Below are 25,356 nucleotides of genomic sequence, written 5' to 3'. Positions count from 1 at the left end.
TACGTTTGTTTCATGCATGATACTTCCGATCTGTTTTGATTTCTGTTTTATGTCGCACATCTTAACTTAGAATGTTTTGTGATGTTTCGATTTAGTCAGATCTGATTTTTTACACCTGAAAGTTCTTAGGATGTTTATATCTAGCGGTTTCTATTTTGCTCCTGCATGAGTATGGGTTAGTTTTGTGTTTACGTAGCTGCAACTTAAATTTTAGGAGTAGATTTAATTTTAGGAGTTGTTTGATGTTCCTCTTCTGTAGATTTCTCTTGGATCTGTTCTTTGCTCTGTTTTCCATGATGATTTTGTGAAGAAGATGAAGTCGTTAAAAAGTTTTTGTTGTATCGTACACTTTGCAGGGGACTGACAGTCTCCCGTTTATCCTGTTTGTCCATTTATGGAAAGTTCAGTTGAGTTGATCAAGTAAACTAGTTAAGCTTTTATGAGTTGGTCAGTTTGGTAGCTTTAATCTCTCCAGTCCAGTAGTTAACTTAACCCACCCCTAGGAAGCGTAGCCGCAGCCATTCTCATTTCGTGTCCAGCATGCAAATCTCTAACGCCTCATCTCTGTGGGATCGATCCTTACTTCCCTATACTAGTTAATAGTATTAGTGGGTTAAGGTTTTGAAAACACGCTTTCCAGTCTTCCTCTCGTCTCACTCGAGTAGGAGCCAGTCGGGTTTATCAAGCCAAATCTTTGTTGGGTCCACTAACCTGTTCTCATAGGTAGAAGGGCATACAATTGGCTAGCCGGATCAATTTGACAATCCAACTTGAGCAAGCCACAAAGATAATAGGATGAAGAGAGAAGTCAGAGCGAAAGCAGTCTTTTCACCTTATACACTGGATCTACGAAATCAGACAACTAGCAATTGCACCAAGCATTCCAACAAACAGAAACGAAACTTGACATCACGAAATCCAATAAAAACTTCCATAATCTCAAAATAGAACAAGATCCAACTTCGAAACAACTAGTTCTTGGCTTAAACAACAGATACATAAGAGTTTCTTAAACTAAGATATTCAAAACACCAAAAACACTTGAGAAATGAAACTAAGTGATGCAAATAGAAATTAAACAATTGTATCTTCACTCTGTAGAGAGGAGGAACATCAACTGAATGGTTAAAATGGTAGGAACTACGGTGCTCCCTTCTCCGTGCTAGGAGGTAGAGAGCATATCTTGAGTGTGGAGTGAACTTTCAGCTGTGAAAGAGCCCTCTGTTGTGTGTGTGTTGGTTCGTGTCCCTCCTTGATTTCAATGTTGATTCCTTTATATAGGGCAACTCCCATCTCCAATCCCCAGGGTATACCCTCCATGATTTGACATTTGTACCCTTGCAGCAAAGGGTATCTTCGAATTCTCTCTCTTCTCCCCTACTCCTTGGAATGCCCGCCTCTTGTGATTACTCATCTTGATCAATTGGGCGGCTTTTCTGCATTTTCACTCCATTTTGCCTCATCACCTGTTTGGCTAGTTTGTACAGTCTAACTGATCCAACAGCCATCCTGCACACTTAAACTCACGATTTGTGCATTATCTCCCCCAAAAGTATGTAAAATCACCCAAAAGCCAATGCATGAAATGAGCCTTATTAGGGACCTTCTGGTCAATCACAACGTGTTTTGTCACTCTGTTTGTATTTGTGCAATTTGCATATGTATTTTATTTTCATGCGTATCAATGTACTCCCTCCGTCCCACTCAAGATGACCACATTCTTGAGTGGCACGGGATTTATGAAGTATTGTTAGGTGGAATAAAGTAGAGAGGAAAAAGGTAGTTGGATATTTTAATGAGAAGAAATGAGAGAGAAGGTTATTTTCAAAATTAGAAAGTGGTCATCTTGATTGGGATAAACCTCTTTCTCTCTCCGTCGAATACATAGGGTTCCGCCACCGTGACCTCCATTCTTCATCATGATTCCTCCATTCCAACCGTTATTTCCTCCATTCCTCGTCATCGCATAGTTAGGGCTCATCACCGTGCTTTCCTCCGTCAATTTCAGGCGTTGTGTCTTTCATTCCTCACCGTGTCACGATCGCTGCGATTGCGTTTTCTTCTAATCCAGTTTGTAAAATTAAAATCTCTTATAAGTTTCTGATTTTTTTTCATTGAGCAATAGTTGGAGAATCGGAAAAAAGTATCACTGCCTGTTTTTTTTCTTATTGAAATGTGAGGTTTGAAAATTCATTTGGTGTGATCTTGTGCAGTGTATTTTTGTTGACAACGTTTCAAAGAGCTTGACGCGGAGAAAGATCACTCTATGCTCAATATACTTCACTAGACGCAGAGCATATACATCACTATAAGCTCAATATACTTCACTGAAATTAAAAAAAGTACACTAAAAGAGGCATGCAGAATATACTTCACTTTATGAATAATATATATCACTATATGCTCAATATACTTCCTTGAAATAAAAAAACAGTACACTATAAGACATGCAGAATATACTTCACTATATACACAATATACATCACTATATGCTCAATATACTTCACTAAAATGGAAAAAACAGTACACTATAAGGCATGCAGAACATCCTGCACTATATGCACAATACACATCACTATATGCACAATATACTTCACTACATGCATATTATGCATCACTATATGCTCAATATACTTCACTGAAATGAAAAAACAGTACACTATAAGACATGGAGAATATACTTCTCTTTATGCTCAATATACATCATTATATGCTCAATATACTTCACCGAAATAAAAAAAAACATTACACTATAAGACATGCAAAATATATTTCATTATATGCACAATATACTTCACTAACACTATAAGGCATGCAGAACATACTTCACCATATGCACAATATACATCATTATATGCACAATATACTTCACTATATGCACATTATACATCATTATATGCTCAATATACTTCACTGAAATGAAAAAACAGTACATTGTAAGACATGGAGAATATACTTCACTTTATGAACAATATACATCACTTTATGAACAATATACATCACTTTAGTGCAATGATTTTTATTTCAGTGAAGTATAATGAGCTTATAGTGATATATATTGTGTATATAGTGAAGTAAATGTCGTTTATAGTGAAGTAAATATGATGTTTGAGATTTCGGTGAAGAATATTGTTTATAGTGTATAGTTTTTTTCATTTCAGTGAAGTATATTTAGCATATAGTGATGCATATTATGCATGCCTTATAATGTATAATGAGTATATGGTGATGTATGTTGTGCATATAGTGAAGTAAATTCTGCATGTCTTATAGTGTAATATTTTTTTCATTTATGTGAAGTATATTGAGCATATAGCGATGGACATAATATTTAGTGAAATGTTGTTTATATTGAATTAAATATGAAGTTTGATATTTTAGTGAAGTAAAGTGAACTAATTTTATCTTAAAGTGCACCATCTTCGATCATCTCATAATTCAATTCATGAGATGGTGAATTCAACTTTTGTGATGAAATATTGAATTAGCAGATCTTGAAATCGACAATTGACGATGGAGAAATCATCTTTTGAGATGATATACAGATATAGTAGATCGCGAAATCCACAAGTGAGAAGGAGAAATCAACTCTTCCAATGAAGATTTTGCAATTAACAATGGATATTGCTGAGCGTGAGCGTAAACGATGAAGATTGCAACAAATCAGCATGAGTCTTGCTACGTCTTGTTAACGCGATGGAATTTGTCGAGGAAGAGAGGGGTTCTACTATTGTTGCGACGCCACTCTACATCGACGACGTCGGAGACCTCTTAGTGGCTGGCGGTGATGGATGAGAGGGATATGAAGTTGCAGGAGGCGGAAGAGGAGCAGGAGGAGGCGAGGGCACGGGCATGGAGGTCTGCCGGTGCTGTGAGCGGTGGCGGAGTGGAGGACGGTGTCGCCGAGTTTGATTTTGTGTGAACAATTCTGGGTGAGATTGAATGTTTCTACCATAAAATTTGGTTTCCAATAATGCCCTTGTTCTATTTTTGTTAATTAAATATGAAAGATTTGTTGCCTTTATTTTTAGCCTTTGGATTGACATATTGTATGGTTGTGATTCATTCTCTAGTTATACACTTAAAATTAGTTAGACCTTGATCAAAATTAGTTAGACCTTGATCATTCCTCTCAACCTATATGTATAGTTATAAAATAAGTTAGTAGATTAATCATTCGATGTCGACGGTGTTTTACTACTGAATCGTATATGTTGTAGAGTATAGTTCTTTTTTTAGTAGATATCAATGTTCTATTCAACATGGGTATGAGGATGATTATCAAAATTTGTTTTTATTACTAGGACTAATTGATTATCAAATTTTGTTTTTATTACTACATAGGACTAATTGATTATCAAAATTTGTTTTTATTACTACATTTATGTGTAATCCTACATGGCCAAAAATTGTTTGATTTCTTGAGTCTAAGAGATTGAAATCATATGATCGTTCTGATATAATTACTACATTTATGTGTAATCCTACGTGGCCAAAATTTGTTTGATTTCTTGAGTCTAAGAGATTGAAATCATATGATCGTTCTGATATAATTACTACATTTATGTGTAATCCTACGTGGCCAAAATTTGTTTGATTTCTTGAGTCTAAGAGATTGAAATCATATGATCATTCTGATATAGTCTGCATGGTTTTTAAAGTTAAGTTGGATGATTTGAGAAGGTTTCTTAACAGTAAAAACATATTTGGAGATGTTAAAACAAATTTGTTTCCTTTTATTTTGTAAAAAATTGACGACTCGTCAAATTTAAGTTTTTTTTTGACAAATATATTGTTTAAATTCCGTGTTGTAGTTGTTATATTGTTGAGTTTTAGATTAGTTTGTTGTTGTGTTTGTATTTATGAACGGTTGATTTGTTGTTGTCTTCTAAGTTTTTGTTTGCATATATACCTAAGTTTTGTTGATTAAAACTTGTGACTATTTAGTTGTTCAAAATATATGCTTTTTTTTACCTTCTCTTTTGTTATTTCTTTATTATATTTTACCACACTCATATCATATATTTAAATATAAAAATGTTTCATTTATGGTGGGTTTTAAAGAAGTAATTATGTTTTTGTTGTTGTTTATAGTGTTTATAATTGTTTATAATGTTATTAATATTTATTTTAACTAATTTATATTCTTAACTGTAAATAAATTTGTATATTTTTTACGCTTTACTTTTTATTTTACTCTACTTAGTTGTTAATATATTTTTATTATTTAAAAATATTTTGTCCCGTGAATAGCACAGGTGGTAACACTAGTTTTATAAAAGATATGAGTATATGATAAGCTTAATACTATCCCTTCAAGGCATTGCGGGTACTTTCGTCTGAAAAAACTTTGAAATAGTAAAAAAGTCATTCGATTGATATTAACTCGTAATGGATGGACCTCAGATAATATTTTCAAAGTTTACGAACCTAAAATGATAGTTTGACAAAGTTCGGTAACCATAAAAAATGTTTTTTTTATTAGTCTCAATAGCTTTTGTCTAAATTATAGAATTTTTTTCAAATTAAATAAATAAAGAAAACATTACTTTAAATTAACAATGTAGATTAATTGTTGGCCAAATTGCATTGAATTACATTCTGGTTTGTATCGTAAAATATAATTACATTAATATTTAAAAATACTATCGCTGAGTAATAAAATTTCATTGAATTACATTCTGATTTGTTTTGAAATATAAAAATACTATCGCTGAGCACCAAAATATACTCCATCTAGATGAAATTACACGTGGTTGATTAGAAATTGTATTGTTAGACTTTATTTTGAATAAATTTAAAATAAGATTTGTTCAACATCTGCCGTCGCCATTTTCTCGTCTTCCAATCTTCCTTAAGCTAAAACCCACCCCCGCCGCCGCCTCCTCCGGCGAAGCCAATAGAGACCAGAATTCCCATGCCGACCTTCACTGCAATCGCGTTAGAGAACCTTCTCGAGCCTAGGGTTGCTGAATCCCTCAAAAAGCCCGACGGCGATGGCCGTTCCAGGCACCTCTACATATCCCCGGCCCTCTATGCCACGCCGGAGCAGTCGCCCATACCCGACTACTCCTTCCGCGACCCGCCCTCCCCTTCTCCTTACGTCGCCAATCACAAGCGCCGCGGCGGCGGCCACGTGAAGGTTCCGGAAACGCGCCGCGCCCGTGACGAGACTGAGAGTTTTAATCTGGACGAGGAGGAGGAGGAGAAATGTTCGATTGAGTGCGTAGACAGTGTTTCTGAGGAGGATGGGGAGTGTTTCGATCCGAGGATTCAGGTTGTATCATCTGATTTCAGCCAGATTCAATTGGAGAGCCGCAGCTTCGTATCGGCGCAAGGGGAATTTTTCGACGCGATTGATGGTATAATTCAATTATCTTTTTCCTGTATTGGTTTATGTTTTTAGATCCCTAATTATGCGACGGTTTTCAATGTCAATTGTTTTATTTTGATTCCTGAGTAGAAATAATTACTGCAGCATATGTTTTGGGAATGCTGCAAACTGATTCCTCTTATTTGTTGTTTGTGTGATATGAATTTTCTGTCTCTGAGTGCAAGCAGTAATTTGAGTTTAGGTGGTGTAGAGATTAGTCAGGAAATGCCAGCCCTTATTCGTATTCGCGGCAGAAGGAAGTCGGGAAATAGTTAGAGAAAACCTTCTGCATCATGTATTCTACGAGAGAGAGTTGATTCTTCAGTTGTTGGATTTAAGATTTATGTCAAAGTAAATTAATGGATCATAGCTTTGCCCTAATTATGTTTTTCCTTGTTTATACTCCCTCCGTCCCACTCTAAGTGGAGCGTTTCTGATTCGACACAGGATATGTAGTGTTGTGTTGTGAGTAAAGTAGAGAGAATAAAGTAAGAGGACGGAAAAAGTAGTGAGGGTGATGTTTCTATATTTAGAAATGTGTCATTTAGAGTGGGACATTCCAAAAAGGAAAATGCGTCACTTAGAGTGGGATTGGGACGGAGGGAGTAATTTTTGCGGTCCTGGTTGTTTGTTTAGCGCATATGTCAGTGTAGGAGAAGAAGGGAAATCATTCTGAGCTTGCTAACATTCAATACCTGTTATTTTTAGTTTGTGGCAATTTGATAGGAAAATTCATGGCATCACTTTGTTTACAGACTTCTCTGATGGGTCCATTTCAAATACACCATCACGTGATCATAGACTTGAGTCAGAATTGTTCTCATCAAAGCTCAATCTTCTTGACGAAATTGAAAAGAGAAAGACTGCAGAGGAAACTATTCTTTTGATGCTCAGTCAGTGGGAGAAAATCAGGATCCTTATGTCTGAAGCTGGACTTAATTTTCCTGCTCCTCCTGCTATTAGTGATACCATGCAGCTTGAGGATAGGGAGATGGATAAATTTTCCCAGGAAGTTGTTGTTGCTAAATTTGTTGCTGAAGCAGTTGGAAGGGGTCTAGCACGTGCGGAGGCTGAAGAAGCTGCTTCAGCAATCATTGAATTGAAAGACCTGGAGATCCTCAGGCTACGTGATAGATTGCAGTACTATGAAACTGTTAATCACGAACTGTCGCAGAGGAAACTTGTTGGTAAGATCTTCTAATTGTGATGTATAGTTTTAAGTTACCATTCTGCAATCATATAATGATGCCAAAAATCAACTGCACAAAATATACTTCTTGCATTTTTTTCTCTCTTTACATTGGCATGGTCTCCGACTACTTGCTGTTTCATGTTGATTAAGTAGATTGCAGTTTCTCCTATGATAGGCTTTTAGAGAGTTAAAGTTAACAAATCAAGGAGAAGTATCTAAACATTTGAATAGAGAGGAATGAGAACTACACCTACTTGCTTGCACTTCCACTATGATTTACTGCAAATAAACTGAAGTGATCAAAGTTGCAATTTCAGTAAAGAGGTCATTCTCTAGATTACCTAAGTTAATTCCAGTACTCAGGGTTTGGGGATTTTGAAATCAATATGAACTTCCATATACTACCTATACTTTCATATATGCCTCCTGTAACTCAAATTGCTGAGTTTGTACTTAGCCTCCTTCCTCGAGAATTATTTCTTTCTTTCGAGAGAAGCTGAATTTGGGGCCAGTAGCCTACCTGGCTTTAATATCTGTTACATGCTCTCTATGATAATAATTTGATAGTGTCTGTGGAATACATAAAATATTTTGGACTCACTTTCTTGAGTTTGTCTCTGCAGAGGTCGCACGTAGGCAACAAGAAAGGAAGAGTAGAAGGAGGTGGGTATGGAGTTTTATGGGATTGGCATTTGGAATTGGGACATCTTTGGCTGCTTATTCATATATTTGTCATACCAATGAATGTGTACCGGCGCTGGAGTGTGCTGATTCAGCCGAGTCCGTACCGGTAGAGACCTCCTATGGACATTGATCCGAAGGCAAATTTGTTGACTTATTTTGTGGAGCTGGCCTACATTTTGTAGTAAGTGTTGGATCAGATCATAGGTAGGTATATCAATGGCTAAAACCTCTGGGTGCATATGTTATCTCTTATGTAGAGAGAAGTTTAGGTTAGTGAGCTATATCTCTTCTCGGAAGCATGGTATCTAATGTTGAATTTGATACCTGAATTTTCATTTAGAAACTACTGAGTAACCTGTAGTTGTTTTACCAAATTGCGTCACGAGTTTATTCAGTCTTTTAAGTTGTTAACTTTGCCTTGTGAAATTTTAGCTTGTGAATTGTCAAAACTCCTTCAAAATAACTAATGTTACAGTCTTGTCCTTAAGATCTTGTGATCAACAACCGAATGAATCCGAAAAATGTACTTCATCCGTTCCGCAATAGCGAAGGAGTTTCTTTTCAGCTAGCAATTTAAGAAAAATTGTGTTAAGTGAGTTGAGTAAGGAAGAATAAAGTAGGAAATGAATAGAGAGATGAGGAGGAAATAAAGTACTCCTTCCGTCCCAGTTAAGATGACCTCTTTCGATTTTCACACGTGTTTTGTAAAAATCATACTTTTCTCTTACTTTTTTTTTCTTCGCTCTTACTAATAATATGGACTCCACATTCCATCAACACTACTTCTTTCTTGCTTTTTTCCCTTCTCTCTTATTTTACCAATTCCACATTAAAACTCGTGTAATCATAAGTGTGTTCTATTTTTTGTGGATGGAGGGAGTAATAAATAGTTAAAGTTGAGGGAAAGTAAATTAAGAGAGAGAAATAATATGGAAGAGACTCTCTTCTACATTGTTCTTTCTCTTACTTTACTTTTCTTTCACTTTAACTATTTATTATGATTTTTCCAAAACACATGTGAAAAACGAATGGGTCATCTTAAATGGGACAGTGGGAGTAAGAGAGAGTAAAGTAAGTGAGAAGAAACGTGTAGACTTTCACTAAAAGGGAAAATAATTCTACTATTATGCAACGTAATAAAATAGCAAAATGACTCTACTACTATGGAATCGGGAGATGATGTAATCATCACGCCATGATATTCTCATTTGTAATTATTACATACTCCATATAATTGCATGAGTCATTTTTGTTCGTAGAATTTCATTTTTAGATGAGTTATCTATCCTACTAAACATATTCAAGTATATACGCCAGATTAAAAAATATTGGAGAAGAAAGTTAGAGAAGAATCTTATTAATCTTATACAGTTTGTGAAAGAAGTCGATACATGCAAGTGGAATTCAATAATCCTTCAGATACAATTATGAATTTGTTTTTACAATTTTTTAAAGGTAGATTGTTGTAGATATGGTTCAATTAGATTTTACTTGAACATGCTTCTAGAAATTCGTTATCGTTTTCAGATATGAGTGCGTGTAATTAATTTCTATGGTGCAATATTAACTTTTTATTATTACTTGATTATAGCACATTACTTAATAATAAAGCTGGGAAGGAAAATGAATCCTAGAAAAATAAATACTCAAAAAATAATTCCTCACAATTTTATTTTCCTATGTTTGAAAAAATATCAAAATTTTAAATTATATATTTGATTTAAATACTAAATTAAAAATATACTCTTGATTAGTATACTATTTATTGGACGTGACAATAACTATCTACATTGTAATAGATTGGTGGTTGAAATTAATTTTTATGGAAATCAATATGGTATTTATTTTTAGAAAAATGTTTTGGAGACATAATGTCTAAGACATAATGAGGTTAAAATAGTCATTTAGATTGTTTTAGATTTTTATTTAAATTTATGTTTTATATATATACCATATTACCCTTATGCATATAAAACATTTATTTGTATTTAAGAATTACTTTGCTTAGGAAAATTGTGGGTATATTTATGGATGGCTTGATTTAAGCAAATATATACTCAAATCTTCTCACCAATCTCTCATCCCTACCAAAACGTTCCAAATTTCATCCCAATTGCAGATTTGCAGTAGATATTTCTTCAAACAAAAGTATTGACTTTAATTCTATTTTTTTTTTTAAGGAACTGTACATAAATTTCCAAATTTTAATTACTCCAATAATGCTAAATTTTGAATTATTCTTTCTAACTTCAATCACGTAATATTAGTTTATTTAAATTAAATTTAATATAATGAATTAACCTTTATTTCAATAATACTTTATGCAATATTTTTTAAATTCTAAACTTATAGGTACTTAATAGATTTAATACTCGATCTTAATTTTATTTTTACAAAACATTATTGAATCTGGAATTTATATTTATAAAAGTAACAAATCAATTTAATTGCATGAGTTCTTAGAGCATCAAAATTAAGATTTGAAATTTATACATCTTTTATTTTATTAATGGACAAAATGTTAGGGAACAATGATTTGAATTTGTATACTGAAATTAAATTCTTGCATGGTGTCAAGATAATATTTTTTTTAACTATTAGAAAATTAATAGTCATGTTTAACAATAAAGAAATTTCTTTTTTTATTCACACCTCTTACTTTCATTGGATGCGAATGACTATTACTATTTCGCTTGCATAATAACACTAAGAAAATAAGAATATATTTATATATATATATAGGTGTGTTAGAATGATAACTATATTTATGGTGATAACCTAATAACCTATCATTTTATGGGTCAAAAATATCATTTTTACTAAAAATGATATCTATACACTATAAAATGATATTTTTTCAGCATGCATAAAATGATACTTTTAATCCATAAAATGATATTCTGTTTTATAAAATGATACTTTTAATCCATAAAATGATATTCTGTTTCATAAAATGATATATTTCGTCCATAGAATGATAGGTTATTAGGTTATCACCATAAATATGGGTTATCATATGATCACATCCCTATATATATATATATATATATATATATATATATATATATATATATAGGGTTTTGATCTATGCAAAACTAGATTTAAATACAGAAACGCAGAACAATATCATAATTAGGTCACTTTTAGGTCATAATTAGGTAATTTTTAGGTCATGCTAACAAAGCATGACCTAAAACGATCTTATCATGACATTAAACCCAAAAATTATAATATGACCTAAAATTGCTTAATTATGACCTTCCGTGTTTTTGGTTAATTATTGACCATTAGATCATCTAATCCTAGGGCCAAGATTTGGTCTGCATTTCTGGATTTAAACACATACTTATTTTGATCATCTCCCTATATATATATATATATATATAGGGAGATGATCAAAATAAGTATGTGTTTAAATCCAGAAATGCAGACCAAATCTCAGCCCTAGGATTAGATGATCTAATGGTCAATAATTAACCAAAAACACGGAAGGTCATAATTAAGCAATTTTAGGTCATATTATAATATTTGGATTTAATGTCATACTAAGATCGTTTTAGGTCATGCTTTGTTAGCATGACCTACAAATTACCTAATTATGACCTAAAAGTGCCCTAATTATGATATTGTTCTGCGTTTCTGTATTTAAATCCAGTTTTGCATAGATCAAAACCCTATATATATATATATATATATATATATATATAATATATATAGGGTAGTGTTAAACTCCTTTTCTCCCCTTAGATTTAAGTTTCTTCGCAATCTCGGTCGTTGGATCTGGAGGATGGACGTTCTAGATTAATAGCATATTTATCATCCCGCGCTTCATTATTTGACCAATTTGGTGCATCATGGGGGTGATTTAGTCATTTTGTGTAATCAAAACCGCTGAAAACGTATTTGGTGAAAATTAAGCGGGATCTTCCACTACTTTCCATCATCACACGCATTTACTCACAATCTCGCTCCCGATTCTCTATCAATAAGCGTCTTCTCATTTTCCAAATTTAGCAAAAACCCTAGCCGCCGCCCAGTCAAAATCGCGATGATTTCTCGGAGATTCACCGCTGGTTCCCTTGCTTTCCAATATCCCTTCCCGGTTTGAACAAGATTTCACTGCACTACAACAGCAGGTAGGGTTTGGTCGTTTATTTTACTTTTTTTAACAAGCGTTCACGATTCAAATGATTTCAATTAAACCGCGAGTATTTGTTGCCAAAATTTTGTAGGTTTTTCATTGTTTGCTGTTAAGCGCAGATTATGTAATGACTAAAAGAGGAAGACCTTCAAATCCCCAACAATCCCAGAAAGAGGGTGAGATTCTGTTCGGCCGTTGCTCTGTTTCTGTGCTTGACATATTTTAAATTTAATTGTTTAAAGATGTAGTCGAGTTTGTAGATTATTTGTTCATAGCGCAGAATGCATTACGTTTACTACTGTTTGTTCATTACCTGATATAATCTATGCATTAATTTCCTATATGATTGCATTATTTGCCTATATGCATGCATTATGTTTACTGCTGTTTTATAGTGTTAAAGAGTAAATGGAATATGTGTATGTGCATTACTTGTTATAATTTCTGCATTATATGCATATTCGACTGCATTATGTACCTATATGAATGCCATTATATTCAGTGCTACAACCTTCAATCAACTGCCGTTGGTCATTGGTGAAATAGTGAATGCAATAGTTTTATGCTCATTAATTGAATGAGTCTGTGCATTATGTGTCTTTTTTTATTCATTATATATCATGTATCTTGCATCATGTCAATGTTGTGTTATATTAGTCAAAGAGTATATGGAATATTTGTTTGTTCATTACCTGATATAATCTTTGCATTATTTGCCTATTTGATTGCATTATTTGCCTATATGCATGCATTATGTTTGATGTTATTTTATATTGTCAAAGCGTAAATGAAATATGTGTATGTGCATTACTTGTTATAATCTCTGCATTATATGCATATACGACTGCATTACGTAACTACATGAATGCAGTACGACTGCTGTTGGACATTGGTAAAGTAGTGAATGCAAGTTTGATGTTCATTACTTTGAAGTATCTGTACAGTATATATCTATTTTCTATGCATTATATTGCATGTTCATGATGCATTTTACTGTTGTTGGACAGGGACGAAGCAGTTAAGGATTGACATCGGAGACGCAGTCGATGATATCCTGCCTGTGGGAATCGCCCAGAAATTCCGCAAACGACTGTCAGAAGCAATAACTAGTTCAGCTCAAATTAGTTAACTACCACTTTGAGCATTAGTCAAACAAACTTGTACATTATCTATGTTCAGGGATGCATGGTATATTAAAAGTGGATATAAATTCATCGGTAGATAGATATATGCATTATTTGAGTAAAACGTTGCATTATGTAGCGAGAACTTGTCATTATTTTGAATGTTGTAGAGAATACGAACTATCAATGGGCTAATGGGTACTTCACCGAGTTAATTATGCACCTAAGAATTACTTTACTATTTATAATATGTACATTTCATAATACGTTAATTATGTATAACTTCAACACGCGCTATTTTTAAACGTTGGTATTAATGAGTACGTACTATACCCTAGCCCCTATGCTTATTAAACCCTTAGGGGAAACAAGAAACGTGTATCAATCATCGAAACACGACACATGTTAATCGTATACATTGCAGTTCACATATGGTGCATTATATAGTAAATAATATCCATTATTCGTTACCATTCGGTGCATTATTCGTATCGGTTTGAACATTGTTATTAATGAGTACGTACTATACCCTAGCCCCTAGGCTTATTAAACCCTTAGGAGAAACAAGAAACGTGTATCAATCATCGAAACACGACACATGTTAATCGTATACATTGCAGTTCACATATGGTGCATTATATAGTCAATACTATCCATTATTCGTTACCATTCAGTGCATTATTCGTATCGGTTTGAACATTGTTATTAATGAGTACGTACTATACCCTAGCCCCTAGGCTTATTAAACCCTTAGGGGAAACAAGAAACGTGTATCAATCATCGAAACACGACACATGTTACTCGTATACATTGCTGTTCACATATGGTGCATTATATAGTCAATACTATCCATTATTCGTTACTATTCGGCGCATTATTCGTATCAGTTTAAACGTTGTTATTAATGTGTACTTACTATACCCTAACCCCTAGACTTATTAAACCCTTAGGGAAAACAAGAAACGTGAACCAAACATCGAAACACGGCACAACTTAAATTAAACGGAGCAGGATAAATGTTCATTACATATCACAAATAATGCATTACAGAAACTAAAACTACGCATTATACTACACAATATGTACATTATGTATATCTGTTTTAAAAAATGCCTACTCGCTATGCATGTGCAACCCCAGACGAATTACTGTAGCTTGTGTATTTGGACAACGCTTGTTTGACTTAGAACATACTACACCCTAGCCCCTAGGCTTGTTAAACCCTTAGGGAAAACAAGAAACGTGAACCAAACATCGAAACACGGAACAACTTTAATTAAACGGGTCAGTATAAATGTTCATTACATATCACAAATAATGCATTACAGAAACTAAACTGTGCATTATACTATATAATATGTACATTATGTAAATCAGTAAAAAAAAACCTACGCACTATGAATGTGCAATCCCAGATGAATTACTGCAGCTCGTGTATTTGGACAACGTTATTTAGACTTAGAACATAAATGTGTGCATTATTTTAACTTATGTAGTCATTATTTGTATTTTGGTGGTCATTGTTGTAAACATTAATGCAATATTCGTGTGTTCATTATTGTAATGGTTCCGCACATTATATGAATATTTATATGCATAAGCATATCCTGGTGTATGCATCATGCAACTGGTGGTTTTTATTGTTGAAGAGTACATGGAATATGTTGATGTGCATTACTTGGTTTAATCTCTTCATTATTTGTTTGTACATTGCCTTGTATATTCTGTGCATTATATGCCTATGTTTAATGCATTATTTTGCTGATCTACACAGATTATGTAATGCGACTGAGAACAGACGCACACCAACATGAAAAACGATCTCGAAGCTCTACACTGATTATGTATTACGACTGATATTCAATTACAATATGAAATCGTCGAAACCACTAAACATGAGCGAGAAGCGGGTGAATAACCTTCTTCCATTGATTATCGACCAATCGTGCACAATCTACAATTGTCTGCGTTTGATTCACAAAGCACCGGCGTGCACAATCTACGATCTATAATCGTGAACTGCCAATTTCTCGAACTGAAATTATCAAAATTAAAAGCGGCGTGCTGGAGAAAGAAATCAGCGAGAAATTGGGAAGAAATCATTTGTTGAAACTGCATACAGCCTAAAAGGAGTAATTCATGGACAATTTCATAACTAACAAATTTGGTTAATCCCTATTTCACCCCCAAGCGTTGAAAATTAAATTTTTTTGATAATTTCAGTTTAAAATTTAAGCCATTAGATGCATTGAAATCCATGGATGAGATTAAAAAGGAGAAAGGATATATAAGGTGAAAAGGATTTGAATACAATCCTATATATATATATATATATATATATATAGTTATATTTATGATTAAGAATTATAATAGTTATTTAATATTATTAAAATAATTTGATGAGAATGACTATTACTATTTCGTCGAATGATAATAATTAAATATATATAGATATACATATGCACGTATATATACTAGTCTTTTACAATTTATAACTTTAACGATTATTTAAGAACAAAATAATTGGATGCGAATGAATACTACTATTTCATTGGGTAATAACACTAAAAAATTAAGTATATATACACATGTAGTCGTTTTTATGAGTTCAAATTTTAATAATTACTAATAAAACAGTTTGATGCCAATGACTATTATCCTTTCATTAGATGATAAAAAGTACAATATATAACATAGGTATACTACTAGTATTTTACAATTTAGAATTTTAAATATTATTTAATATAAAAATAATTTGATGTGAATGACTATACTATTTCGTTTGACGATAACACTAAGAAAATAAGTATATAAATGCATGTATTCGTTTTTTTGACTTAAAATTTTAATAATTATTTAATATTAATAAAATAATTTGATGCGAATGACTATAACTATTCCGTTGGACGACAACACTAAGAAATTAAGTATGTATGTGCATGTAGTCATTTTTATGACCTAGAATTTCAATAATTATTTAATACTACAAATAAAATAATTTGATGCGAATAATTATACTATTTCGTTGGATGATAACAATTAGAAATCAAGTGTATATACACATGTAGTCATTTTTATGACTTGGAATTTTAATAATTATTAATACTAATAAGATAATTAGATGCGAATGATTATTACTATTACATTGGGTAATAACACTAAGCAATAAAGTATGTATATGCATGTAGTCATTTTTATGACTTATAATTTTAATAATTATTTAGTACTAATAAAATAATTAGATGTGAATGACTATTACTATTTCGTTGGACGATAACACTAAGAAATTAAGTATGTATATGCATGTAGTCATTTTTATGACTAAGAATTTTAATAGTTATTTTATAGTACAACTAATAAAATAATTTGATGTGAATGACTATTATTATTTCGTTAGATGATAACAATTAAAAATGAAGTGTATGTACATGGTAGTTGTTTTTATAACTTAGAATTTAATAATTATTTAATACTTTATTTAAAAAATATTATTTAATAGAGTACTAATAAAATAATTTGATGCGAATGACTATAACTATTCCGTTGGACGATAATACTAAGAAATTAAGTATGTATGTGCATGTCGTCATTTTTAAGACTTAGAATATTAATAATTATTTAATACTAATAGTATAATTTGATGTGAATGACTATTACTATACCATTGGATAATAAGACTAAGAAATTAAGTATGTATGTTTATGTAGTCATTTTTACGACTTTAAATTTTAATAATTATTTAATACCACTAAGAAAATAATTTGATGTGAATAATTATTACTATTTCGTTGGATGATAACAATTAAAAATTAAGTGTGTATACACATGTAGTCATTTTTATGACTTAGAATTTTAGTAATTATTTAATACTAATAAAATAATTTAATTCGAATGATTATTACTATTTCGTTGGATGATAATACTAAGAAATTAAATATGTATATGCATGTAGTCATTTTTATGATTTATGGAGTGAGAATTTAATATATTTGAGATTTATGCAATAGTTCAATCTCATTAGTTTTGATTGAGAAATTAATATATTTGAGATTTATGCAATTGTTCAATCTCGTTAGTTTTGATTGAGTATATTTAGATGATTGAGTATATTTTGATAAAAGAGTGTAATATGGTGAGTTGACTTTTGATATGAATTCGATTGATTACTTAGATAAATGATATAGTAAATGAATTGCCTTTCCTTTTATAATTTAAAATAAGGGTATATTAGTCTATATAATAATTTGGCTTATGGCAAAGTGACATAAGGGTATTATGGCTTGGAGACATTATGTCTCTAAATCATCACTCTTATTTTTATTCGTTTTTTGGAATGATTTGTATGTATCATCCAATTAAAATATATAAATTGTAAAAACTAGCATAATCATAGGAATGTATTTTCTCATAGATGTAACTACTCCAAGTCATGGAAAGAAGCAATAATCCAGATAGATACAGTAGTATTTAAATTGACCAACATAGTGTTTCAACATAACATAAATTATGAATTTATGGGAGACTTTATGAGCAGACAACCATTCCTTCATGCCTTGTTGTAGAACTATTACGTTTTCATGGGTGGTTTGAGTGTTAGAATTATGAATGTGCTAACTCACATATGAACGAAAATTCCTTCCACACCAAAATGTCATTATGAATATGAGGTGCTGTACTCAACCATTTAATTTTTGACAAATGAAAACATAAATGACTAGACATGTCAACTATTGAATATATTTTTAGAAGATATTAATTAAACCACTTTTATAGAATATTGCATAATCTTAATTCTTAAAATTGTCAATATTTTTCCTTCCTATATATAAATATATTGACACACTTATATAGTTAATTTTTATTAAGTTACTAATTAAATATATATAACCTATTTAATGCATTAAAATCATAAAATTTTATTAAACCACTTTTATGAAATATTGTATAATCTTAAAATATATTGCTAGTAATATTTTTCCTCCTATATATAAATATATTTACGTACTTTAATTTTTACTTTCATATTAAGTTACTAGGTACATATAACTCTTTATATGCACTAAAAATAGAAAAATTAAATTATGATTTTGTTTGTGTGCATTTTCACTTACATATACTCCCTTCGTGCCACTTAAGATGACACGTTTTCCTTTTTTGTTTGTCCCAACTAAGATGACACATTTCCTTTTTTAGAAACTTTTTCTCTTCAATTAATACACTCAACCATTTTTCTCCACTCCTATTAAAATACACATCTTTCTTTCTCTCTCTATTTTAATACTTACACACTTTTTCTCTCTCCAATTAAACACATTAACCAATAACTCCTAAAATCCCGTGTCGGCTAAGAAATGTGTCATCTTAGCCGGGACGGAGAGAGTATATTTTTATGTATAAATATATAAGAAAAGAAAATTATAATCATAAAATTTAAATAATACTACAAAGTGTTGTATTCCGTGATTATACTTATTTTTTATTATTGCCAAAAGATGATGAATAGTTATAAAATATTATTATTATTATTATTATTATTATTATTATTATTATTATTATTATTATATTATAGTGTATACGTAGGAGGCAAAAAAATATTGATAATTCCAATATTAAAAATTATGCATTATTCTATAAAAGTGATTTAATGCATATTTTTATAAAAGTGGTTTAAATGAATATCTTTTAAAAATAACTCTATTAGTTGGCATGTTTAGTTGGATATGAGCTATTTATATTTTTATTTGTCAAAAATTAAATGGTTGAGTGCACCACCTCATAATGACACTTTGGTGTGGAAGGTTCACTGAGTATTTTCTCATGGCGTATGTATGAAAATGATGAAAATGCCATATTTGATTACTTGGCGATAATTAATTATTGGCTATGTTACACCTAAGTTAAGTTGTACTATTTCTTTTCGAAAGTTCCTAGATAAATGGAGCGATTTTCTCTTTTCACAAAAGAAAAACATTAAATTCTTTTAGTTTAGTCACTTTTATTTCCTCTATTTTATTTGAATTGCATTTAACACAATTTCTTAAATTAGTTGAGATGTTGGGAGTACAATCCAGTTACGCATATCGATCGACTATTGTGGAGAGAGAACATATTGTCAAGAATGAAGAAAACAAACCAACTTTTCGTTGAATGAATACACAAAAATTTATTCCTCTTAATTTGCAAACTGAGTATCATCTCATTAGCCACAACGAATTCAAGAGTGGGGCTCTGGTGCAGTAGCACTAGACTGAGTTATTTTCAGACTCTCTCGATTTTTGGTAGCCTTGCGGAATTTGAGCCAACTATAAAGCTCAAGTGAGGTGGCCACGGCCCCCATGAGTCCGAGGGCGCCGACATACGACCACCTCCAGTGATGGTGGGCCCCACTCTCGATGATGCTGATACCTTGAAATATGTTCACCGCCGCCACCACAATCAACGAGTACCCCAGAAAATGATGATACATGTTCCAGTATGTTCGGTATTCATCCGCGCGTTTTGGCTTCAACCTCAGTGCCGTCATCTGCGCACACACATAAAAAGAATAATTTTTTTTAAAGTAGTTGAAATAATATAGTGGATGATGAAGTTCATCAAAAAATAAAGTAAAAGAAGGAAATAAATGTTTCCATAAATACAATGAACTATTTATATGAGACGAGAGAGATTAAGAGGTTTAATTACTTGTATTGTTGTGAAAGTGAAAAGCATAATGGCTAGAATCCGGTGGGTTGTAAATGTGTAGCATTTGGAGGCTTGGCCCAGCCAAAGCCCTATGCCCCACCCGATCGAACCAACAAGGTAACCCATACTCTGGCATCCTACGTGGAAGGCGCCCCACCACGTCACCTTCTTAGGGTGACATCTCAAGTACCTCGCCACGATCGCACCCGTCGGAAGGAATATTCCCCACCCCACCATGTTTAGCACCCCATGAGCCTGCACATTATATGTACATCCTTCATCTTATTTCATGTTCATAACAATAACATAGGTACTATCTCCGTCCCTTAAAAATAAAAATTATTTCTAATTTTTTAATCCCTTAAAAATAGAAATTTTTCAAATCCTTTTATTTTCGGAAGTGGGCCTCACAATCCACTAATACTAAAGTTTCTATTTTTCAAGAACGGATGTGTAGTACATAGTTGTCTAATAAAAGAAGCATAGATTATATGGTAATTACCGTTCTCATCCGAGTACGTTGGTTGGGGTCGAGGCTGAGTCGCTCGCCAGTGATGAGATTGATGGTCCGAGAGGCATCGAGGTAGTCAAGAGAGGTAGAGTGCATACGAGGCTTGTCAGCAGAGACGGCGGCCTCTCCAATCTGCCAGACAATGTTGGCTCTGGAGGCGTTGTAGCTATCGGGGAGGATGATAGTGGCACGGATCATGTAGTACATGATGTCATGGAGGTAGGAGAAGGTGAAGTTTGTGATGTTGAGGCCGATGTTGTCCGAGGGGCGGAGCATGCAATGGCGCTTGGTGGCGTCCGTGATGTTGAATTTGCGAGGGGCTAGGCCGGTCTGGTGCTTGACGCCCATCAAGGTCCGGGTGCCAGCCATGTGGGGGCCGTCCGGGTTGAGGCCCCAAGCGAGCCACGCCGTGGGGGACTCCAGCCTGGCCCCCACCGCCACGTCCAGCTGGCGGGAGGTGTTGTCGAATTTCCAGGCGAATTCGGCTCCCAAGGAGAGGAGGTTGCAGTTGGTGATGATGTTGAGGCTTTCCGCCTTGATGAGGAAATCATCGGAGCAAATGTGGGCGTTTACTAGCAACGGTGAGACTGAGATCATCACCATCGCCCACACATATACTAACATACAATTACAAACCATTTTTCTCAATATGCAATTATGGATTTTATGCTACATAACTATATATTAAACGTGTCCCAAATTAGTGTTTACTTTCTAGATTCTTTGCTTCACCTATATAACAACGATGCAGCCTTTTCATTTTTTTCATATTCTTCTTTTCTTCCTTTTTCTTTTTATTACTTGCAACCGTTTAGAGCAATGATGCTTACACATTTATTTGCTATACCTATACCTATACCTATACCTATTAAAATAATTGAAGACTGCATTTCCTTGTGCATTTATTTGCGCAACGATCAAGGATAAGCAATCATATTTTTGATAAAACAATATCCAAATCGAATAATTAATAGAAATCATATATAGCTAAATAGAATCCTAACAAATCACTGGTATGTACTTAGAATTGAGTTAGCAATAAATCTGATTCAATATTTGAATGTCACAGGGCTGTTGTATGTAGTAAGTAACATGAACGAAAAGGCAATCCGACCTTAAGCATTTCAAACAAGAAATATAAGTTACGTTCCGAAACCTTAAGCTAACCATGTTTTGTCCTACATTTCTGATAAATACTAGTGCTAACAAAATTGTTACCGTGCCTTTGAAACTGCTTCATTCAGTTCATCCGGAGAAGATTGGAACAGCTCTATATAACGACTTCCGAGCGTCATCCTGTCCTTAGCCAATGCAGCTTTAGCATCTTCTGCAGAAGCAAACTCCACGAAAGCTTCTCCTGTGGGCCTACCCTCAAAATTGAAGGCAATATGGACCGAGTCTTCAGACAAAGTAAAGTTCTTGAAGAAATCTATTATATCGTCTTTCCCAGCTGAGAATGGCAGTCCCCTCATCCGCAGTACGGGTGTAGGTTCGCTAGTATCTTTCGCTTCGAATGATTTAGATATTAACCTGATTTAAAAATGTCATCAAATTGACTCAGAGGTCACAACTTAATGGTTCACAAGTAATATAAGTATAAAGCGAAGGCAAACAAGTAGTTCAAAAAAGTTGAATTATTGTCATCAAGTACGAACCAACACAAATGCTCTAAACAGAGCCATGGAAACTCTCCTAGTTTACTTAGTATCCACACCTTTCACAAGGGTAGCCCGTTTTTCAATTTATTTACAACTTCAAATGTGAACATTACAAACTATAGAATTTCAAATGTACATCTCATGTCATTGATATAGCTTCATCACACAACAATTTCTCTTATACAGTATATGGAAAATCCAATATCCTACTAAAGATTTTGAAAAAACATAATATTGTGTAGTCCGCGAAAAACAAAAATCAAAAGCTTCAAGTGACACTCCTAAAATTTATAGAAAGTACAGCCAACAAATTACACTATTAGTTCCACTGGCACTATACAGTTAGGATATACTCCCTCGGTGGCCCTGAAGATGACCCACTTTCCTTTTTAGTTTGTCCCAACCAAGATGACTCATTACTAAAAATATAATCACCTCTATCTCTATTTTATCATCTCTCTTTTACTTTATTCTCTCCACATAACACTCAAAATAAAACTGCATAAAACCAAGGAAGGGGTCATCTTCATTGAGACGGAGAGAGTACAATATTGCATATTAAACATTCGGAAATTTCCCATTCATTGCATTGAGGAATATGTCAATGGACTACTAAGAAAGATAGCAATAACTCGTGCACCACTAGATAGTTTAAATTCAATGTCATGATTTCTAAGATAATGAGAAAATTGTTGGTGTAGAATCTAAATCAAAATTGTATTCGCAAACCATCACAGATCTAATTAAAGGACACTAAACATTATCAGAATCTACAGATTGCATACAGCAGGACCGGCACACTACAAACTATAAACAGTCTCCCTGATGGATATTTGGATACTGCATGAGCACATTCCAAAATCTATAGTGCCTTGCTTGACAGTGAGGTTTCAGGAACTGGTTTTACATGCCAGACAAAGAGAGATGACATGTTCAAGAAATGCATTTTACCCATGCCCAACAGTTAATAAGACAATACATGTATACAAGTTATATTTTGCTAACAAATATATTTAACACATAACATTCAACAAACATTGAATGCATCCAAATACCAATCAGAATGGGATCCACAGCTACGAATATTGAACAACAAAGAAAGGGTTAGGGCAGTTACCTCCCCCTTGAAGCAGCTTCTTCCAACTCCTCCCGTGATGCAGGGAAAAGCTCTATGTAGCGACACCCCAGAGTCATCCTATCCTTCGACATTGCAGCTTTTGATTCTTCTGGGCTTTCAAACTCCACAAAAGATTCTCCAGCTGGCCTTCCTTCAGAGTTAGCTATCAAATGAACTTTGTCTTCTGATAGCGCAAAATCCTTAAAGAATTTAATAATATCATCCTTGGTAGCAGAAAACGGCAATCCTCTCAACCGCAATACACCTTTAAATTCTGACAAGTCCCTCTCATCCATAGATCTTGCCCTCGGGGCACCACGACGAGGTGAACCCCCAGGAGCATCAGAAACTTCATTCGCAATAGCATTGTAGTATTCCTCTTTCCTACTTCGGAAAACCTCAACATATCTCCTACCAATGTTTCGTCTATTCCTCTGCAAAGCAAAATCAATTTGCAGTGGATATCCCAATACACAATAAGCTTCTCCCGTAAACTTGCCACCCTTGTGAACAAACAGAACATCAATAACATCTAGACCGTGGAAGAAGTCGACAATCTCAGCCTCTGAACAATCAAATGGAAGTCCTCGAAGTCGGACAACTGGAAAAGGCGGCGGAACATAAGAATATGCAGGAGGAATAGGAGGTGGAGCATCATACATATAACTAGGACCAGGAGCTCCAAAATATGAAGAACCCTGATCCATCAAACGCTGCCGTTTGAATCCCATTTCCCTTGCATCAGCACTATCAACGTATTTACTTCATATCCATACAATCAAAACATTCACCGCGTCAGCCAGATTCATAAACCTAATAGTAGTATTAATAAAGATGGCAGAGGAAATTGTAGTTCTAAACAAGATGCCATTTTACTTTTAATTATCAAGAACTACTCCAGTTCAAAGCGCAATATTTCTAGCTAGTGTATTGGAATCCGAAATTGATACTAAATTAAAACAGCAAGAGACTACGAATTGATAACAAATGTCGAAATTAAAAGAATGAACGCTTCTCAAGTGCAAGAAAGAAAGGGAAGTAAACTCAAATACCTAATCAGATTGGCAAGAAAAAATTGCAAGCACAAAGAAAAGTAAAAATGCATAAAAAATGAAGCTTCGAACTGATAAATCCAACGGAATCAAAACCTTTGGATCCAAAATATCTTTCGTCTAAACCAAAAATTGGTAAATCGGAGCTGAAAGCGAAACAGAATTGAGAAGATTAGTTAAGAGCTCCTTACCCTCTGTAAAACATCCTTTTCATTCACTGAAGAAAATCTGGTGACCTAACGAGTATGCCGTCTGCAAATCGACGCCGAGGGGATATGGGGAAACCCTTTTTGGATTAAACGTCGTCGTCTTAGAGTTTTATTATACTCCATCATCGCTTTTCAAATAATGTGCTTTTTTTTCACTACAATTTTTTTTGATAACTGCCTTAAAAGTCACAAACTTTCACCAAATTCCAGTTTTTCCCACGAACTATAAAATTAACGTATAATGTCATGAACTTTGCCGGGTTACTGGTATCGCCCATTTTAACCCGACCCTATGGTTTCCGGATGAAAATTAGCATACGTGCCAAGCCTGAAAACTAACATGGAGATCGCCGAAAATTCATAAAACGACGTCGTTTTCTACAGCTAAAACGACGTACTTTTATGTATAAACCCATTACGGGTGGTAAAAATTTTCCGGCTGAACGGGTGGCGCCGCCGCCGGAGGAGGTTGCAAAGAGGGTGGTGAGGAAGGGTGAAGCTTTGAGGGATGGGAGATCGAGCAAGAGATTTTACAAAGATTTGGGTTTGATGAATCCCGTCTGGCCGCCCCAGCCACCTATGCCACAGGCGGAGGAAGCTCTGCTACCGGA

General features: G+C 33.6%; 3 protein-coding genes and 1 long non-coding RNA gene across 5 annotated transcripts; 2 read left to right on the top strand and 2 right to left on the bottom strand.

The window, feature by feature from the left end:
- Positions 1-5,806: 5,806 nt before the first annotated feature.
- LOC121742939 lies at positions 5,807-8,660 on the top strand. The gene is made up of 3 exons (XM_042136088.1): positions 5,807-6,362; positions 7,129-7,560; positions 8,189-8,660. Exons 1-3 carry the CDS (start codon positions 5,918-5,920, stop codon positions 8,377-8,379), a joined length of 1,068 nt encoding a protein of 355 aa, XP_041992022.1. The 5' UTR covers positions 5,807-5,917; the 3' UTR covers positions 8,380-8,660.
- A 3,642-nt stretch (positions 8,661-12,302) lies between these two features.
- LOC121744608 lies at positions 12,303-13,505 on the top strand. Its single transcript, XR_006038644.1, has 3 exons — positions 12,303-12,385; positions 12,482-12,566; positions 13,398-13,505. It is a non-coding gene; the product is annotated as an uncharacterized LOC121744608 (long non-coding RNA).
- A 5,975-nt stretch (positions 13,506-19,480) lies between these two features.
- On the bottom strand, positions 19,481-21,607 carry LOC121743337 (cytochrome b561 and DOMON domain-containing protein At5g47530-like). 2 transcript variants are annotated; one of them, XM_042136619.1, is made up of 3 exons: positions 20,701-21,607; positions 20,199-20,453; positions 19,481-20,037 (listed from the first exon to the last, which is right to left on the bottom strand). In XM_042136619.1, exons 1-3 carry the CDS (start codon positions 21,346-21,348, stop codon positions 19,729-19,731), a joined length of 1,212 nt encoding a protein of 403 aa, XP_041992553.1. In that variant the 5' UTR covers positions 21,349-21,607; the 3' UTR covers positions 19,481-19,728. The 2 variants fall into 2 exon arrangements, with proteins under 2 accessions (XP_041992553.1, XP_041992554.1); XM_042136620.1 differs by lacking the exon at positions 20,199-20,453.
- A 118-nt stretch (positions 21,608-21,725) lies between these two features.
- LOC121743338 (heterogeneous nuclear ribonucleoprotein F-like) lies at positions 21,726-24,867 on the bottom strand. Its single transcript, XM_042136621.1, has 3 exons — positions 24,728-24,867; positions 23,485-24,246; positions 21,726-22,239 (listed from the first exon to the last, which is right to left on the bottom strand). The coding sequence occupies exons 1-3, from the start codon at positions 24,748-24,750 to the stop codon at positions 21,924-21,926; spliced, it is 1,101 nt and encodes a 366-aa protein (XP_041992555.1). The 5' UTR covers positions 24,751-24,867; the 3' UTR covers positions 21,726-21,923.
- Positions 24,868-25,356: the final 489 nt, after the last annotated feature.

Source organism: Salvia splendens, chromosome 8 (assembly GCF_004379255.2).
Source record: "Salvia splendens isolate huo1 chromosome 8, SspV2, whole genome shotgun sequence".
Lineage (NCBI taxonomy): Eukaryota > Viridiplantae > Streptophyta > Magnoliopsida > Lamiales > Lamiaceae > Salvia > Salvia splendens.
The sequence above is the reverse complement of the archived record's forward strand: the minus strand, read 5'-3'. Positions and strand labels throughout refer to the sequence as shown.

Excerpts from the sequence above, each read along its gene's own strand:
- LOC121742939 (XM_042136088.1), top strand. The coding sequence starts at position 5,918 with ATGCCGACCTTCACTGCAATCGCGTTAGAGAACCTTCTCGAGCCTAGG. Across the intron at positions 6,363-7,128 it reads ATTTTTCGACGCGATTGATG|ACTTCTCTGATGGGTCCATT; the intron begins GTATAATTCAAT and ends CTTTGTTTACAG. Across the intron at positions 7,561-8,188 it reads GTCGCAGAGGAAACTTGTTG|AGGTCGCACGTAGGCAACAA; the intron begins GTAAGATCTTCT and ends TTGTCTCTGCAG.
- LOC121743338 (XM_042136621.1), bottom strand. The coding sequence starts at position 24,750 with ATGAAAAGGATGTTTTACAGAGG. Across the intron at positions 24,247-24,727 it reads AAAAGGATGTTTTACAGAGG|TAAATACGTTGATAGTGCTG; the intron begins GTAAGGAGCTCT and ends ATGGATATGAAG. Across the intron at positions 22,240-23,484 it reads GAAGCTGCTTCAAGGGGGAG|GTTAATATCTAAATCATTCG; the intron begins GTAACTGCCCTA and ends TTTTTAAATCAG.
- LOC121743337 (XM_042136619.1), bottom strand. The coding sequence starts at position 21,348 with ATGGTTTGTAATTGTATGTTAGTATATGTGTGGGCGATGGTGATGATC. Across the intron at positions 20,454-20,700 it reads AACGTACTCGGATGAGAACG|GCTCATGGGGTGCTAAACAT; the intron begins GTAATTACCATA and ends TATAATGTGCAG. Across the intron at positions 20,038-20,198 it reads TCACTTTCACAACAATACAA|ATGACGGCACTGAGGTTGAA; the intron begins GTAATTAAACCT and ends GTGTGTGCGCAG.